The sequence below is a fragment of the Podarcis melisellensis genome, assembly GCF_964234715.1.
Source record: "Podarcis melisellensis genome assembly, chromosome: 7".
Classification (NCBI taxonomy): domain Eukaryota; kingdom Metazoa; phylum Chordata; class Lepidosauria; order Squamata; family Lacertidae; genus Podarcis; species Podarcis melisellensis.
The window spans coordinates 92,327,671-92,347,086 of NC_138539.1; the positions used below are offsets into that span (position 1 = coordinate 92,327,671).

Sequence of the window (19,416 nt, forward strand, 5' to 3'; positions counted from 1 at the left end):
ACCAGTACTCCAGGTTCTTATGGTCCGTGCGGACCTGCACTGTGTGTTTGGCTCCGACGAGGAAGTGCCGCCACGCCTTGAATGCTGCATGAATGGCCAGCAACTCCCTGTCCCAGATGGTGTAATTCTGCTCCGACTTGCTGAGTTTCCTGGAGTAGAAAGCGCACGGCCTCCAGTCCCCTTGCGGATCTTGCTGCAACAGGACCGCTCCCACAGCTCTGTCTGAGGCGTCCGTTTCAACCCTCATCGGTTTGCTGGGGTTCACATGCAGTAGCTGCTCTTCGGGATGCGAAGAGACGCTTGAGCTTCTGGAATGACTGCTCCGCCTGCTCCGTCCACATGAACTTCTTCTTCTTGGAGCTGAGAGTGTCGGTAATGGCCACCATCTGCATAGCGAACCCCTTGATGAACTTGCGATAAAAGTTGGCGAAGCCGACGAACTTCTGGACCTCCTTCCGATTGTGCGGGCTCTTCCAGTCCAACACTGAGCGGACCTTGGCGCTGTCCATGGCGAGCCCCTTGTCGGACAACTTGTAGCCCAGGAAATCCACCTCCGTCATGTCGAACTGGCACTTCTCCAGTTTGGCGTAAAGTCTGTGCTCCCGTAGTCTCTGCAGAACTTCCTTGACGTCTCTCTCGTGAGCCTCCTGCGAGTCTGAGAATATCAGGATGTCGTCCAGGAAGCAGACGCACTTCTTGTAGAGGAGTCCCGCTAACACGTGATGCATGAAGGCTTGGAAACAGTGGGAGCCATTTTGTAATCCAAACGGCATAACTCTGTATTCATTGGTGCCCAGGGGCGTGAACATGGCCGTCTTCCACTCGTCGCCCTCCCGTATGCGAATAAGGTTGTACGCCCCTCGCAGATCCAACTTGGTGAAAACGCGTCCTTTCCTCACCGTCGCGAGCAGGTCGTCGATTTTGGGCATGGGGAAGGCCGTGGGCTTGGTTTTCGAATTTAAAATTCTGTAATCAACCACAAGCCTTTTTTTGGGGCGTGTCTTTTTTCTTCACGAAGAACACGGGACTGCCCCCCACTGCTTTGGACTCCCGGATGAAACTGCGCTTCAAGTTGTGATCTATGAACTCCCTGAGTTCATGCAGTTCGTCTTCAGACATGGAATACAGTTTCCCGGTCGGCAGCGTCGCCCCCGGCAGGAGGTCAATCTTGCAGTCATAGGACCTGTGGGGAGGTAGCTTGTTCGCTTCCTTCTCGCAGAAAACCTCCAAAAACGCTGCGTACTTGTGGGGCACTGCTTGCAGCGTTCCTAATCGTAGCTGCAGGTCATCCTCTTCCCCTTCCGGGCTAGGCAGAATGCAGTGTTCTGCGCAGTAGGAGGAGCCGAAAGTCAGTTGGCGCTGGTACCATGCCAATGCCGGGCTGTGCCTGTGCAGCCAACTCATGCCCAATACTACAGGCGTGTCCGATAGTTGGGTCACATTGAAGCTGATGACTTCCCTGTGATTTCCAATCTGCATCACCATTGGGGCGTTTGCTTGACCACCTGCCCCCCTAGCAATTCTCTTCCATTGACCGTGACAACTTTCAGGGGCATCGTGGCTGGCAGGAGCGCTATGCGATGTTGCTTGATGAAATCCAGTCCTATAAAGTCTGCATTACTACCAGAGTCAATGGTAATGGGCACTTCCATTGTAAGTCCATTGGGTAGCTGGAGCGATGCAGTGAGTTGCACCACTGGTTTGGGCGGGAGTGGGTCTGTGGGCTGCAAAATTTCTGGGGACTGCTTCACTTACTCGTCTGGCTGGGCCCCAGTGCCTCTGCTTCCAGCCAGACTCAGTCGTTTCCCTGCTGTGGTTCTCTCTGCTGAGCTGCTTCTGTTACTGTTGCGGAGGCTGCAGTGTGTTTGTGGAGCCTCTGGGGACATTCTTTTGCCATGTGCTGAGCACTGTCGCAGATGTAACACTTCCTGTTTCCTCTAGGAGTCTTCGCTTTGACTGCTCCCGGTGTTAGGGCTCTGGTTGCTGACTGAGCCCTGGCACCATCTATCTCCATCTGTTCCTCTCCCCCTCCCAGCGGAGGCGTGGATTGAGCGCGCGTTGCGTCCCTGGGAAAGAAGGGAGGTGCTCTCGCCGGCGTGCGTCCCCAACGCCCTTCGTCTTTGCTCCATGGACGTTCTTCCAGACGCACCCCAACCGTCAGCGCCCTCTGTACAACTTCCTGAGTGCTTTGGGGTCATTCCCCCCTTGCAATTTCGTCTTTCACAGCTCCATTCAACCCTTCCCAGAAAAGGTCTCTGACTGCAGCTGAATCTTTCTCCCATCCCAGCGCATTGACCAATGCAAAAAAGCGGGAATGATACTGCCTTACAGTGCCTCTCCCTTGTTTCAGTCCATGTACCTCTTTTCTGGCGATATCTACGTCTATTGTTGATAAAAAACACGCATCCATCGCTTTAATGAAGGTATCCGCACTTTGGAGCGTGGGATCCTTATCTCTCCACAGATTGCGCAGCCACGCTTTAGCTTCTCCATGGAGATGAGTCCATGGAGATAAAGTCCACCTTCTCCTGCTCATCTCAAAAGTCTTTCTCCAGCAACTGCAGCGCAAACACCACGTCTGCTCGGAAGTTAGGGTACTGCTGCAGACTCCCATCGAAATGAGACACCAGGCTGCCTCCTCTCTTTCCCAGCCCAATCCCCTCTGGTTTGGGTCCCGGTAGCCCCTGCTTAGTCAGCATTTCCAACCTGGCTTGCAGATCCCTGCAGGTAGCAGCAGTATCTTCTTCCCTCTTTCTGGATGCTAGTATCTCCGCGCTGAGTTGCGTAACTGCATTTTGCAGGTCCACCATTCGTTCTTCGGTAGTCATCCTGTCCAGCTTTTGTGAGCTTGCGAAGCACCAATCTTCGCCCCTCGCTGCGTCCACTCACGTTGCGAGGTGTAATGGAGACGGAGCTTACTGTCAGAGCTGCCTCTAGGTCCCAGCTCACAGAGGACCAACGCCAGCCGGTGGTAAAGTACAAAAGTCTTTATTGAAGTTCAGTTTCCATTTACAAGGCGCAGCGTGCAGCTCTACGTCTAGAACCTAGACCGGCGAAGCTCCGTCTGAGTCTCCGCCCCCTGTACACCAGTTTAAGACTCTAGCCTTACTCCACCTCTTCCGTTGTTCCTTCCTCCTCTGGGTCCTTCTGCCCCCCCCGGGGTCTCCTCCTTTCTGGACTCTTCTGACGCTGACCCCCCTGACTCTTGTCCCTCCTTCCGGCGGGCTTTAGGACCTGGTTCCCTATCCGGGCTACCTGCTGTGCCGCTCGCCTGTACATTTGAACTTGGCGCGCGTGCCCAGCCTCCAACCTTCCTCTCGACCGTTTCCGCGCTCTCCGATGGAGGCGTGGTCAATCCTGACTCATCTCCTCTCGCTGGTGGTGAGCAGCCTGATTCCGATACCTGGGACTCCTCCCCCCCCACTGCGCTCTGGTGGGGAAGCTGGTCCTGATTTCCAACTGCTGCTCTCTGAGTCCCCTCTGGCCCCTTCTTCCTGGGGTGTCCCCCTAGGCACCCCCCTTGCCCTGGCCATGGGCGCCCCCTTCTGTGAATCTTCCGATTCACTGGAGAGACTCAGGGAATCCCTCGGACCACTGTCATCGCCTACGCTCCCCTCGGATTCCTCCCCCTCGCTCTCCATTTCCTCCCTCTCCTGTGCCTCTGCTCCTGAGCCCCTGACAAAGGGTATTAATTTGAAAGAGAGTTTTTTCTATGCTAAATTTTCCTTTTTATGTTTTTCTTTTTTCTGTTTTTCTGTTTGTATTTTTGATGTGTATTTTTTGTTGTTTTTGTGACTTTCTTTTGTAAAATCTAATAAAAATATGAATTAAAAAAAAAGAGAAGGCACATATCTACATGGATTGTACAGTGGTACCCCGCAAGACGAACGCCTCGCGAGACGAAAAACTCGCAAAACGAAAGGTTTTTTCATTTTCGAGTTGCCTCGCAAGACGAATTTCCCTATGGGCTTGCTTCGCAAAACGAAGCTTGCCCCGGGGACAGCGGGTCTTCTCTTTTGAAGCAAGGGGCGGCGGGGAGATCGCTTCTCCCCACCGCCCCTTGCTTCAAAAGAGGTCCGGGGGCAGCTCTTCCCGCTGCCCCGGACCTCTTTTGAAGCAAGCGGCTGCGGGGAGATCGCTTCTCTCCGCAGCCGCTTGCTTCAAAAGAGATCCCGGACCTCTTTTGAAGCAAGCGGCTGCGGGGAGATCGCGTCTCTCCGCAGCCGCTTGCTTCAAAAGAGATCCCGGACCTCTTTTGAAGCAAGCGGCTGCGGGGAGATCGCGTCTCTCCGCAGCCGCTTGCTTCAAAAGAGATCCCGGACCTCTTTTGAAGCAAGCGGCTGCGGGGAGATCGCGTCTCTCCGCAGCCGCTTGCTTCAAAAGAGATCCCGGACCTCTTTTGAAGCAAGCGGCTGCGGGGAGATCGCGTCTCTCCGCAGCCGCTTGCTTCAAAAGAGATCCCGGACCTCTTTTGAAGCAAGCGGCTGCGGGGAGATCGCGTCTCTCCGCAGCCACTTGCTTCAAAAGAGATCCCGGACCTCTTTTGAAGCAAGCGGCTGCGGGGAGATCGCGTCTCTCCGGAGCCGCTTGCTTCAAAAGAGATCCCGGACACCTGCCCCAGCCGCTGGGCTTCGTAGCGCTGCTGCGAAGCCGGGCGGGGGGCGGGAACACCTGCCCCAGCCACCCCGCTTCGGAACGCTGCTCCAAAGCGGGGTGGGGGGGCGGGAACACCTGCCCCAGCCGCCGGGCTTCATAGCGCTGCTGCGAAGCCGGGCGGGGGGGCGGGAACACCTGCCCCAGCCACCCCGCTTCGGAACGCTGCTCCGAAGCGGGGTGGGGGGGCGGGAACACCTGCCCCAGCCGCCGGGCTTCGTAGCGCTGCTGCGAAGCCGGGCGGGGGGGCGGGAACACCTGCCCCAGCCACCCCGCTTCGGAACGCTGCTCCGAAGCGGAGTGGGGGGGGCGGGAACACCTGCCCCAGCCGCCGGGCTTCGTAGCGCTGCTGCGAAGCCGGGCGGGGGGGCGGGAACACCTGCCCCAGCCGCCGGGCTTCATAGCGCTGCTGCGAAGCCGGGCGGGGGGGCGGGAACACCTGCCCCAGCCACCCCGCTTCGGAACGCTGCTCCGAAGCGGGGTGGGGGGGCGGGAACACCTGCCCCAGCCGCCGGGCTTCGTAGCGCTGCTGCGAAGCCGGGCGGGGGGGCGGGAACACCTGCCCCAGCCACCCCGCTTCGGAACGCTGCTCCGAAGTGGGGTGGGGGGGCGGGAACACCTGCCCCAGCCGCCGGGCTTCATAGCGCTGCTGCGAAGCCGGGCGGGGGGGCGGGAACACCTGCCCCAGCCACCCCGCTTCGGAACGCTGCTCCGAAGCGGGGTGGGGGGGGCGGGAACACCTGCCCCAGCCGCCGGGCTTCGTAGCGCTGCTGCGAAGCCGGGCGGGGGGCGGGAACACCTGCCCCACCACCCCGCTTCGGAACGCTGCTCCGAAGCGGGGTGGGGGGGCGGGAACACCTGCCCCAGCCGCCGGGCTTCATAGCGCTGCTGCGAAGCCGGGCGGGGGGGCGGGAACACCTGCCCCAGCCACCCCGCTTCGGAACGCTGCTCCGAAGCGGGGTGGGGGGGCGGGAACACCTGCCCCAGCCGCCGGGCTTCGTAGCGCTGCTGCGAAGCCGGGCGGGGGGGGCGGGAACACCTGCCCCAGCCACCCCGCTTCGGAACGCTGCTCCGAAGCGGGGGGGGGGGCGGGAACACCTGCCCCAGCCGCCGGGCCTCGTAGCGCTGCTGCGAAGCCCGCGCCCCCCAGCCTTCAGAAGAGGTCCGGGGACAGACTGTCCCCGGACCTGGTCTGAAGGCGGTTTCCCTAGGAACGCATTAATTGATTTTCAATGCATTCCTATGGGAAACCGTGCATCGCAAGACGAAAAAACCGCAAGACGAAGAGACTTGCGGAACGAATTAATTTCGTCTTGCGAGGCACCACTGTATCTCTAACACCAAGAAGCATTTGTTTGTTTGTTTGTTTGTTTGATTGATTTATATTCCGCAATTCATCACAGGATCTCAGGGCACTTCACAAGTTTAGAAACCAGATGAGAAATCCAGGATTGTACAATAAGTGCAACTGGGAGCCAGTGGATCCCCACCACCACACTGACGGGCTCAGAGGAGGCCAGTCTTCCGAACTCACATGGCATTACATGTTTTGGGCCAACACACACACACATATCATATATGTAATATATATATAGGTGATATATATCTCACCTTTTCCCCATCCCAGCACAACTCGTTACCAGAGCCTGAGCTGGAAGGGAGCAGCTTACAACAGCCCAGCAATGAAGCTCACCCCGACTGCCGCCTCCCGCAAACTGTTTTGAGAGACAGATTCCCGCCGCCACAAACCAGGCCAGCCTTATGAGACCCCATTGCAGGTGGAGATTGGGCTGTGGAGAGGAACGCGCACATCAACCCTGCAGGGTCCTCTGCTGTGGCTGCTGCTGCTGCTGTGAGAGAAAGCGCAGAGATGACCTTAGCTGTTTTGTTTTTTTAATAGGTTTTTTTAATTAAGAAAAAATTCTTTCATACAGCAATTTCATAATAAAGTCCCAAAGCTTTTTACAACTATTATAAATGTACAGTAAAAAAGAATTAAAATTACAGAGGACATCAGCTAACTATTACAGAAAATGACACAGAAAAGTTTTTAGCAAATATATAAGTTTTTTAAAGCGTATTTTTATTAAATATTTCTTGATTTACAAAAGTATCTGCAATGTCTCTTTTTTCAAGTTACATGTTCTACAGATCAGTTTCATTTTTTGAGACAGTAGTGTTACATTAGAAAGAAAAGGGGGTAGACCGATGTCAGGGAACTGCCATTGGAACCAGGAGTGGAGGGAAGGCTCTCCAGCGATGCCGGAGAAGGGCCCAGCAGGGAGAGAGGGAACTCATCCACTGAGGAAGGAAATCAGCGTGACACCAGGAAGAAAGGGGAGCAGGGGAAGGCTTCGGAGAGATGTCTCTAGGACTCTTCCACAGAAACTAGCGGGGAGAGCACAGGTCCTCCGCTGCCCATGCCCACCCTGCGCAGAAGACTTCCGCGAAGGGAGGCTAGGCGGAGACTTGGCGTCAAAGAACTTTTATGCTGGAAGAAGTTCAGGAAACGCCCACTGACGGATTCTGCCAGTGACTGACACAGCCGTGGAGTAAAGGCTGTGCAGCCAGGGAAAGGTTTAACTAGGCAACTTTGCCAAGAGTAGAGGCAACTTACGCACGCGCAACCCCAATTCCCATTACAACCGATTTTTGAAGACAAATGGATTACAAAAAATCTCCCAAGAAAGCAAATTAATGTTGAACTATAAAATATCTGAACAGGAAGTAGAAGGTGCCATTCAAAATATGCAATTGGGCAAATCTCCAGGACCGGACGGGCTGACTTCTAGATATTATAGATCTTTGAAAGAGTGGTTATTACAACCTTTGAAGGAAGTCTGCAATGAAATTCTGGAAGGGAAAAGGGCACCAGAGTCGTGGAAAGAGGCATATATTACACTTATACCGAAAACAGAGACTGAAAAGACTCAGCTTAAGAACTACCGCCCTATATCATTACTTAATGTGGATTACAAAATTTTGGCCAAGAGATTGAAAAAAGTTTTGATGGAAGAGATTCATAAAGACCAAGCGGGCTTTCTCCCGAGAAGACACTTGTCTGATAATTTGAGGAACATAATCGATATCCTGGAAAAACTAGAAGTGAATATAAACACTAAAGCAGTTCTGATATTTGTGGATGCGGAGAAAGCTTTTGACAACATCTCTTGGAGTTTTATGAAAAATAACCTACAGGGGATGAGGGTAGGCCAAGGTTTTGAAAATGGTATAGGTGCAATATACTCTGAGCAAAAGGCTAAATTAATTGTAAATAATGTGACGACGGAAGAATTTAAGATAGAAAAAGGGACATGACAGGGGTGCCCAGAATCCAGAAGGAGAGTTTCCGTCAAGGAACTCTTATGTTGGCGTAAATTCCGGAAGCGCCCACTGACGGATTCTGCCAGCGATTGAGGTAGCCATGCACCTATGGCTCCGCGGATTGGGAGAGTTTAGGAACTGATGGCAAAACTTGGAGGGCTTAAAGGCTTACGCACGAGCAGCCCCCTATTCCCATAACACTTTCAGTTTGTAATGTTTGGCTCCGACCTGTATACCCTGAATCTGTTGGTCCCTTCTAATCATGTTCAGCAAGACCTCCAGGACTGAAATAAAAAGCAGAGGGGAAATTGGGCAGCCTTGTCGTGTCCCTTTCTCTATCTTAACTTCTTCTGTAACCACATTGTTCACTATTAATTTTGCCTTTTGTTGATTGTGCGCCTCGCTCGGCCCGGCGGAGGGCGGGGAGGCGAGCGAGCGCCGCAGCCGCTGCGCGCCAGGCGCGTCTCCGGCCAGGTGCGTCTTGGAGGTGGCAGGCAGGCAGGCAGCCGCCTCGGCGGAGGGATGGAGGCTGCTGTGCTGAAGCCCCTGGTGGCCGAGGTGAAGCCGGGCGCCGTCAGCGCCGAGCTGGAGGTGAAGAAGCTGCAGGAGCTGGTGCGCAAGCTGGAGAAGCAGAACGAGCAGCTGCGCAGCCGGGCGGCCGCCACCTCGCCCGCCTCGCCGGGAAGCGCCGCCGCCGCCGGCGCGCTCCTGCTGCTCCCCGCCGCCACCCCCAGTGCCTCCCCGACGGCCTGCATGCCCAGCCTGGTGCCCGCGCTCCTGTGCCAAGCCGAGCCCTTCATCTACTTCAAGCCGTCGCCCCCCGGAGGAGGAGAGGGAGGAGGAAGCTGCCGCCCCAGAGGCCCCGAAGCCTCTCCCCCAGCCGACACCGTCCTGGATGAAGTGGAGGTGCTGGATCTGCAGGGGGTTGAGTGCTGCGATCCGGAGGACGACGACGACGACGAGACGTGGTTGTATGTTCCACCAACAAAGAGCATCGTACCCCAAGAAAAATCACTGACCCCTTTGCAGTGGTGTCGCCATGTTCTAGATAATCCAAGCCCTGAGATGGAAGCTGCAAAACGCTCTCTCTGCTTCAGGTTGGAACAAGCTAGTCGATGGCGGAGTCTCTTCTCTACGTCTGTCTCCTTGGCTTTCCCCTATAGCCCTGTTGCAAGCCTCACTCCATATAGCAATGGCTTTAACACTCCTGCCTTCTCTAAAACCTTCAATAAAGCAATATTAACACCTGAAAGAACAGGTTGTGTTTCTAGAAGTTCCCCTCTCAGCCCCCAGTCATCCATAGACAGTGAACTGAGCACCTCAGAACTAGAAGACGATTCCATCTCCATGGGATATAAACTGCAAGACCTCACAGACGTCCAGATCATGGCTTGGCTGCAAGAAGAGAGTCTGAGACAAGATTATGCGTCTACTTCAGCATCTGTATCGAGAAACAGCTCCAGCGTCTCTCTCCATTCGAGCAAGAAAGGGACAAGCAGCGACCAGGAATTTGATCGCTACAGCCTTGAGGACGAAGAGGAAGAATTTGACCACCTGCCCCCTCCGCAGCCTCGGTTGACCCGCTGCTCCCCTTTCCAAAGAGGAATTCCCCATTCACAGACTTTTTCCAGTATACGGGACTGCAGGAGAAGCCCGACTTCCCCATATTTCCCCTCAAACAATTATCTGCAGCAACAGTGTTACTCTCCTCAAGCCCAAAATCCTCTTGAGCCACAACCGAACAGGATTAATGGAGACAAGCTCCGAAGGAGCATGCCAAACTTGGCTCGGATGCCCAGCACCCCAACCCTCAGTACAGTGGTACCCCGCAAGACGAACGCGTCGCGAGACGAAAAACTCGCAAAACGAAAGGTTTTTTCGTTTTCGAGTTGCCTCGCAAGACGAATTTCCCTATGGGCTTGCTTCGCAAAACGAAGCTTGCCCCGGGGACAGCGGGTCTTCTCTTTTGAAGCAAGGGGCGGCGGGGAGATCGCGTCTCTCCGCAGCCGCTTGCTTCAAAAGAGATCCCGGACCTCTTTTGAAGCAAGCGGCTGCGGGGAGATCGCGTCTCTCCGCAGCCGCTTGCTTCAAAAGAGATCCCGGACCTCTTTTGAAGCAAGCGGCTGCGGGGAGATCGCGTCTCTCCGCAGCCGCTTGCTTCAAAAGAGATCCCGGACACCTGCCCCAGCCGCCGGGCTTCGTAGCGCTGCTGCGAAGCCGGGCGGGGGGGCGGGAACACCTGCCCCAGCCACCCCGCTTCGGAACGCTGCTCCGAAGCGGGGTGGGGGGGCGGGAACACCTGCCCCAGCCGCCGGGCTTCGTAGCGCTGCTGCGAAGCCGGGCGGGGGGCGGGAACACCTGCCCCAGCCACCCCGCTTCGGAACGCTGCTCCGAAGCAGGGTGGGGGGGGCGGGAACACCTGCCCCAGCCGCCGGGCTTCGTAGCGCTGCTGCGAAGCCGGGCGGGGGGCGGGAACACCTTCTGAAGGCGGGCGGGGGGCGAAAGTCTTTGTCCCCCCTGCCTGCCTTCCCAGGGGCTTTTAAATCGCCCCGGACAGCGGAGAAGTCCTCCGCTGTCCCAGGTTTTTTAAAATGCTGGGGGTGGGAAGAAAAGCCCTTGTCCCCCCCCCCAGCCTTCAGAAGAGGTCCGGGGACAGACTGTCCCCGGACCTGGTCTGAAGGCGGTTTCCCTAGGAACGCATTAATTGATTTTCAATGCATTCCTATGGGAAACCGTGCATCGCAAGACGAAAAAACCGCAAGACGAAGAGACTTGCGGAACGAATTAATTTCGTCTTGCGAGGCACCACTGTACCAATGTTGGCCCTGCCATCACTGTGAGGAACAGCCTAAGCTTTGATTCTAATCTGCATGGAGCTGGTAACGGGATATCAAGAATACAGTCCTGCATTCCTTCTCCAGGGCAACTTCAACACAGAGTTCACAGTGTGGGGCACTTTCCAATATCGGTTCGGCAGCCTCTCAAAGCCACAGCCTATGTCAGCCCAACCGTTCAAGGGAGCAGCAGCAGCAGCGGTGGCAGCGGCGGTGGTGGTGTTCCGTTGTCCGGCAACTTACAGCTACACTCCAACACAGGCATCCCGATGCCAAACAAGACTGCAAACGCCAGCATTGCAGCTCGCAGTGGCCTCCCAAGACCTTCCCTGGCCATAGGGGGGAGCAGCATACCGAGGAGCAAAATTGCACAGCCAATCCGAAGTTTTCTCCAGCCGCCAAAACCTCTTTCTTCGCTTAGTACTCTACGGGACGGCAACTGGAGGGATGGCTGCTATTGACAATGGGTCGAGCCGAAATACAGATTCTCCTACCCAGCTGGCTGGGTAAATATAACTGTGAGAGGCTGGATGAATAACACAGGGCTGTTTCTTACTCTTCTGTCATTGTCGTTGGTCACTAAACATATTACACTTAGTTGTTTGCTCAGAAAAACAAACAAACAGCAGTGTTGTCAAATTAACGTTGCAGCATTATGGTTTAGGTTTTTAAAAACACATGCATAAAGTATCCCACTGGGGGGAGCCAAAATGTGACTTCTGGGTGCTTTGCCATAACAGTGTTCAGATCTCTTTGATTTGTGTACTACTTTTTGTTGCTTTAACGAGTTCCCTTGCAAATTGACAAAATAGATCCATATCCTTAACTGCTTCTTCTTTTGTAGCCTTTCCAAGGGAGTGTATTTTTGCACACCCACACCCACATTTTGCTTGAATCATAGGGTATCAAAGCATTTTTTGTGTGCCATAAATCTACCCCCCCACACACATTTTTTAATAGTAAGGTACTGTTATGTTCAAGATGTATTTCTAACCATGCCAATCTCCCCAAATCCAGCTACAGCTATCCATACACATATTTCTAACTGCATGGGGGAATATGGATGGTTTCCAGCTGCTTAAGAAGTCACATCCAGTTCCAGTCAGATTCTTGGTGATACTCAGTTCACCTGTTCTTGGGCCTGTGTGTATGTTAGAGAGATGGGGCGAGGTGTCTGGATTTAGACCTTTCCCCACTCTTGGGACTTGAAAAAGAGTATTTTTCCCCCTTACATCACGTGCCAGGTCTATTCTTGAGTACATATATTGTTGGATTGGGGCCATGATGGACAAGATGACAGCTGTGTTGTATGTTTATGTTGTGAGAGCACACACTAAAGTATTTGCTCGAAACTGCCATGACTTCCTGGTCAACACGAACCTGTCTCTCATTTCCTTGTTCCAATGTTAATTTATTATCACGGGGGTGTTGTATTTATAAAGAGGGCGTAAATTGCAGTGCACTTGAAAGATGCGATGGTCTCTTAAATGGTTGGGTTTCGATACTTTGTAATAAAGAATAAAATTGCAATGTTTTATTAACACTTGTGTTTGGTGAAAACAAACAGGTTTTCATGGAAGTAAAACTTTTTGATAGACCTTTTGCAAGAAAAAAAATTGCACTAATCAATGCTTTCTTACTATGGGGATATGATTTTAATACTTGATTACAACTTGTATTCTGCTGATCTGGAATGTTTCAGAAATAAAGAAATCTATTTCAGCAATCTCATGCCATTCTTGGATGTGCAATAAAAAAAAATTGCCTTTTGTTCTGAATAAATCGCCCCTATACCATTTCCAAACCTTTCTCCCACCCCCATCCCTTGCAAATTTTTCTTCATAAAACTCCAAGAGATATTATCAAAGGCTTTCTCTGCATCGATGAATATCAGAACAGCTTTTGTGTTGATCTTAACTTGTAGTTTTTCCAAAATGTCAATTAAGTTCCTCGTGTTATTTGACCTATATCTACCTGGGAGAAAGCCTGCTTGGTCTTTATGTATCATTCCTGCTAGAACTTTTTTCAATCTTTTAGCCAAAATGTCCGCAAAAATTTTGTAATCCACGTTAAGTAGGGATATGGGGCGGTAGTTCTTAAGTTGTGTCTTTTCGGATTCATTTTTTGGTATAAGTGTGATGAAGCATCTTTCCACGACTCCGGCGCTCTTTTCCCCTCCATAATTTCGTTACAAACCTCCATTAAAGGTTGAATTAAATAGTCTTTCATTACTTTGTAATATTTGGAGGAAAACCGATCCGGGCCTGGAGACTTGCCTAGTTGTAAGTTCTTAATGGCACCTTCAACCTCTTGTTCAGAAATGTTGTCATTCAGTATTAATTTGTTCTCTTGAGATATATTTTGTAATCCATTTGTTTCTAAAAATTTCTCAATCTTGGTCTCATTCTGTGGTCCTTGTGCAAACAATTGTTTAAAGTATCTCTGGAAACAGTCTTTAATCTCCTGTGGGTTTTGTATATTCCTTCCATTTACTTCAAGGTTGGTCACAGTATTTAATTTTTGTCTTTTCTTCAGCTGCCAGGCTAGCAGCTTTCCGCACTTATTGGCCGATTCAAAAGTTTTTTGTCTCATTTGTTTAATCTTCCATTCTATGCCCTGGTTAACCATTTTCAAATATTGTGCCTGATATGATTTAATTTCTCGCAGAATCTCCTGTGACTTTGGTTTAGACCTTAGTCTCTTCTCTCCTTCTCTAATTTTCTCTAAAATCTTTTCTTTTCTTTCCTCTTGAAGTCTCCTCTTGATAGCATTTTGCTGAATCAAAAAAACCCTCATTACAGTTTTACTTGCGTCCCAGATTACTCTTTTTTCCACAGTTGTCTTTAGGTTTATTTCAAAATAATCTTTCATAATTTTTTGGGCCTTCTTAATAATTTCAAGATCCCTAAACAAGGTGTCGTTGATTCTCCATCTAAAGGAACCAATCAGTGTTAATTTCATATGCATTCTCACGGGATTGTGGTCGGAGCAGATTTTTGGGCAGATTTCCACCTTCCGAATCTTAGGTGCCATCCCTCTTGTAATCCAAATTTGGTCAATTCTTGTCCAAGTCATATTGCCTTCAGAGAAGAAAGTCCCCTCTCTACCTAGGGGGTTTTTAGTTCTCCAAATGTCAATCAAATCCATATTGTCAGTCAATTCGAAAAAAGTCTTTGGTAGTCTTCCATCTTTTGTGACTACCTGTCTTTCAGATTTATCCATGTTTGTTGACACAACACCATTCATATCTCCCATCAAGATAATGTTTTGGTCCATATGATCCAACAGCGTCTCGTGCAGTTTCTTATAAAACTCCGATTTCACCTCATTAGGTGCATAGACTCCAATTATTAATACTTTTTCTCCTTGTACTTGTATTTCAATTGCTACAAATCGTCCATGTTCATCTTTAAAAAGAAATTTTGTTGTCAGTTTCTCTTTTGCGTATATCACAACTCCTCTTTTTTTAACTTTGTCCGATGAGATAAATTCTTGGCCTAGTCTCTTATTTATCAATAATTTCCTGTGGAGTCTTGTTATATGTGTTTCTTGTAAACATATCAAATCCAATTGTTCCTTTTTCAACATGTGAAAGATTCTCTCCCTCTTGCTAGGGGAATTAAGACCCCGAATGTTCCAGGTTAACATCTGCAGAGACATGTTGTAGTTATTGTAAAGTTCCTCCTACCGCTCCCAAAAGTTGTTCTTCTTCTGATGGTTGTGTCTCTTTCTCTAATTGGTCCAACCCCAAGGGGTGCCTTCCTAGATCAGGTGGTCCCAGTCGTAATATTTCCAGTTCTTTTGTTCTGGCCTCCTTTCGTAGATCTTCACCAAAATCTCTCAGGAAGCTCACTTTGTCTTCCTTTGATCTTATCTTTATTTTCTTTCCTTTGAATGTAAACGAGAGGCCTTGCGGAAATTCCCACCTGAACAAAATGTTGTTCTTCCTTAGTAGGCCTACCAGATCTCCGTAAATAGTTCTGAGATCTAATAAGTATTTTGGGATATCTTTAAAAATTTCAATTCTCTCCCTTCCAATCTCAAGTGCTTTCTGATAGTGTAGACTCAGTATTTTATCTCTTTCTTCTTTTGATCTTAGCGAAATCAGACAGTCCCTCGCTCTGTTCTTCCTTTTGACCCTTCCCAGTCGAAAAGCACTCACTATCTTAAATTCTTCTGAATCTAGGCCCCAAAAAGTCTCAAATTCCAATGTAAGAAATTCTATTAATTCTCCTTCTTCTGTTTCTGGGACCGCCCTTATTCTCAGGTTAGCCTGCTTCTCCTTCAATTCGATCAAAGAGAATTGTGCCCTATAATCATCCAGTTTTTTATTTATTGGCGGTATCTTTTCTTCTACCGCCAATACCCTCTCTTTCGCTTCCTCTGCTGTCTGTTTTGTCTCCTTGGATTCCTGCAGCAACCTGTCAATTGCCTGGGTATTAGAGTTCACTTTTTGTCCCACGTCATTCACTTTTTGTCCCAGGTCTTTGATAGTTGAGGTGTTTAAATCAATCTTAGCTGTCAAATTTTGTAAAGCTGAAAGAATCTTGTCTAATGTTGTAGAATCTGGTCCTTCTCTTTCTGTGACTTGTGAAGCAGAAAGTCCTGTTACCGATGCTCTTCTGTGCTGTTGTTGCTGCTGTGCCAGCAATTGCTGCTGTTGTCTAGTTTTGATTCTTGTTACTTGAGACTTCTCCTTCGGCTTATCTTGTTGTTTGTCTTGATCCATTCCTGTGCCTCTGAGAGTCAAGGTCACTCACACAGCTCTCACAACTCCCAGGTTTGTTTCTCAGCAGTAAAGAAAAAGAGACAGCTGCAGTGGAAAATCCCCAGCTATGACACAAAGTTCCTCTAGGGGAGCAGAGTAGCAAAAAGTTTCATAAATGATGATTGTAAAACAGTAACTTCATAAGTATCCCAATATTACAGAAGTAGCAACAATTACAAGCTCAGATGTTCCCTAAAAACGTTGCCATTCTCTTGCAGAGATCTGCAGTAAAGATACAATGTCTATAAAGCGGTGCATTCAAAGTGACCTTTCAGTTATTTAAGGCAGTCCGATATCAAGGATTGAGTGGTGGGTTCTTTCCCCCCTTTTCCCAACTTGTGGGGGGGGCTCGTCTGTCAGGCAGTGAGATTTAACTCTTTAATCAGTATCTTTGGTTCAAAGCTCCTTTGTCCCTTGCTTTTGTTCTGTCTACAGATCGGCAAAGCGGGCTTCCTGTTTAAACTTTGCCGATTTCAGGTTCAAATTCAAGATCAAAGTCCCGGATCAAAGTATCAAAGTCAAGTTCCACGTTTACTTCTATTAGGTCTTATTCTTTGATCCTTTCAGATTTCCCCAGTTCTTACTCACGGGTAGATGTTTCAGCTCGATGTTTCACAGGAAAAAGGTCAGCGCTCTCCGGCAACTGCTATGCAGCTTCACTCCGCAGAAGTAGCGATCGACTCCCAGCACAGCGCCAAACCCCCGCTCCACTCCGTAGCTCTTTACAGAGCTCCTTTGACTGTTCGGGGGGGCGCATGACGTGCCCACTGAGTCCCACGGCCCCAGGCTTCTCCCACCTGCGGGTTTTTTGAGGGTCCTCCGCTTCTCTGCAGTGGTGGACCCGATTTCTGCGGAGCTTCTCCCTCCGGTTAGAGGGAATCCGCTATTGCCGATAGGCGCTGCCTCCGGAAGCCAGATATGTGCCTTCTCAAAATGCACAAACATAGCTCCAAAAGTGATAGCGGCTAATAACAGCCTTTTAAAATTTAAATGCCCCCGCCCTTTAAAATTTAAAGGGAATAAAATCTCCTTGTCATGGAAATGCAGTTCCTCCTAGGTAGGATTTTAGTTGCCTTAAATATACTGTCAAGACCAGAGATAAGCAAAATGGCACCTAAGTGGTATCACTTTATTGATTTAATTAATTCTACAGGAGCAGGTCAGTAACTCCAGGTCAAAACCCAAAGGCCCCAGGCCTCGAACATATGCATTGCCAACCCTTTTATACAATTTTGTAACTTGTAAAAAATACCAAATGTGTCAAAGCAATGAAACGAATGTGTGCACATCAGTTTTATCTCTGTTAATAGCAATATCCTTTATTGCTGTTTATATCTGTTTATCTTATTGATACATTAGCCTCTGCCATGTCTTTACCCTCTGAAGGTTGTGGATTCTCCTTCATTGGAAGTCTTTAAGCAGAGGTTGGATGGTCATCTGTCATGGAGATTCATTTAGTTGAGATTCCTGCATTCTTGTAATTTTGAAGAAAAATGTAGCCAATCCACCTCACATTTTTTAAATGGAATGGTTCAGCACAACCAGCAATTTTTAAAGGAAACTTGTGGAGTGTTTATTGTAAACTGAGCCTTTCATTGCAACATGTCTACTCAGAAGTAAGCCCCACTGAATTCAATGGAGCTTACTCCCAGGTCATTGCGTAAAGGCTTGCAGAGTTTTACCATTTTTGACCCTGGTGAAAGAAAGCCTAGTTTTGCCCCTGCAAGCAGCATATTGATACAAATGAAGAATATCATTGCAGACCTCCTGCAAACTTGCCCCCTCCCAGGCCTTGCAGAGAGGAAGAGAGGGAGGAACCTTGGCTCCCTGACTTAGTTCTCTCCTACATGAGAAGGGCAGGGGATCCATGCATCCTCCCCCTGCAGCCCTGGGACTCCCCCTTCTTCCCAGTACACCTCTGGAAGAATGATAGAATCATGGAATTGTAAAGTTGCAAGGGACCCATGACAGATGACCAATGTTTAAAAACCTTCAATGAAAGAGAGTCCACATTCTCCTGAGGGAGAGTGTTCCACTGTCAAATAGCTCTTGCTATCAGAAAGTTCTTCCTGAATAAAGAGAAGATTCATCAGGTACTTGCAGAGGGGAGAGACAAAAGCCACCCCTTCCCCTTTCAGAAAGAGACTTGGAAGTATGAAGAGAATGATGGGAAAGGGGGGATGGATGGGGCAGTTGTTTAATTTTTAACTGTTTAAATGTCACTCTTGGAGTTGGGACCCGAAGGCCCTCCTGTTGGGGAAAGAAATAATGGAGAAAAGCTACTTTCTGCTTGTGACTTCTGTGCATGAGGAAATCCTGAGAGAGCCATAGGAGGTGGTGCACTTGCATCCTCTGAGGATGCCAAAGCTGGGGCTTCTGATTTCAATTAACTGCTTGTGGCCTTCAACCAGAAGTGAGGCTGAGAGACTTCAGAGAAGTGTGACTAGCCCAAGGTCACCCAGCAGCTGCATGTGGAGGAGCGGGGAATCAAACCCGGTTCACCAGATTACGAGTCCACCACTCTTAACCACTACACCACATTGGCTCTCAGTCCTTTATATGGAAGATGCCCGATGCATATGGGGGCCTGGAAAACTTTGCCTGTAGCATTCTCAAATGCCAGCTTAATAACTAAGAGAGGAAAGTCCCTGAAACATACCAGAACTGCTTTGTTATCTTTCCACAAAATAAATACATCTATATAACACCTGTTGGTTGGATGCCACCCACAATCTCTGCTGAGGTTTGGCAAGATTCCAGGGGAGTCCCAGGCACTTACCCAGGGTCTGTGTTCCCTTGAGAATGAAGGCATGGAGGAGGCTGTAGTAGCTTTAAGAAATATGATATATTGACATATCTACACCTGAATTTGGATGGAAGGAGTCCAGATCTAACAACGTGGTCATCCAAGAGGGGTTTGTTCCCCACAGCAGTGCAGCAGTGGAGCCCAAGGCATCTCTCCCAGCCTCCCTTCAGCCATCCTGCCAAAATGGTTCTCTCCTTTGTTCTCAGCCCCCAACTCTACATATGACATCATGCTCTGCTACCCTGGTAACCTTCCAAATCTCCTGTCTCTGTTTGTACATCTGGGCAGGGGGGAAGGACAGTTCTCTTGCATTACCAATGGCCCTCAGTGACCCTGCATCACTTCTTAGTAGCCCTAGCGTAGCCAGGTTGTTTTGCATAAGCTTGCCCATAATTCGTCTGCAGTTTGTATTTTCCCTTCATATTCCAAATGGATGCTTTATTTGAGATTCCTGCATTGCTAGGGGTTGGACAATAACCCTATGAATCAAAACCCTATCATTTATTATTTTCTTGGGGTTGGGGGGGTTCCCCTCTCAAATTCATAGAACACCTATATTGCCACTAGAAGAAGTTGTTCAAGGACATGTCAGCAGGATTGCTGCTCTTGAGGGACAGGCTCATCGGACTTCCTTGAGTGGGAATTGACCTCCTGAGAGTGACATGAACATGTTCCTCATCAACAGCACCTGGAAGAGCTACCCCAAAGTAGATGTTGGTCTATGTCCCACCGTCTCCGCCCTGGCCCACCACCTAAGGATACCAGCTGCTGCAGCATCTGGCTAGGCTGGCTAAGCAATGGACATTATGTTTATTTCAATGAACTGAATAAAGTGAAAGATTATTAGTCATGGGGGCATGGAGAGTATTAACAGTGCTTGGTTTATTTTTTTAGTTGCTAATACTGTTTTATAGATTATAAATGCTTTGTTAATCATATAATATGACTTTTGCTGTAATTGTAATGTTTAGCATATTTTTGTTACCGCTTTGTTAATACATTGGTACCTCAGGTTACAAACACTTTGGGTT

The 19,416-nt window shown here is 49.7% G+C and overlaps 1 protein-coding gene across 1 annotated transcript; it reads left to right on the forward strand.

Annotated features, from left to right (window-relative positions):
- The first annotated feature begins 8,485 nt into the window (after positions 1-8,485).
- LOC309374553 (SLAIN motif-containing protein 1-like) lies at positions 8,486-11,366 on the forward strand. The gene is made up of 2 exons (XM_081919547.1): positions 8,486-9,798; positions 10,787-11,366. The coding sequence occupies exons 1-2, from the start codon at positions 8,500-8,502 to the stop codon at positions 11,270-11,272; spliced, it is 1,785 nt and encodes a 594-aa protein (XP_081775673.1). The 5' UTR covers positions 8,486-8,499; the 3' UTR covers positions 11,273-11,366.
- The last annotated feature ends 8,050 nt before the right edge of the window (positions 11,367-19,416 follow it).

What these genes read in the sequence shown, in the direction of transcription:
- LOC309374553 (XM_081919547.1), top strand. Translation starts at nt 8,500, where the DNA reads ATGGAGGCTGCTGTGCTGAAGCCCCTGGTGGCCGAGGTGAAGCCGGGC. An exon ending in CCCCAACCCTCAGTACAGTG is followed by an intron (nt 9,799 to 10,786) that starts GTACCCCGCAAG and finishes GCGAGGCACCAC; the next exon opens with TGTACCAATGTTGGCCCTGC.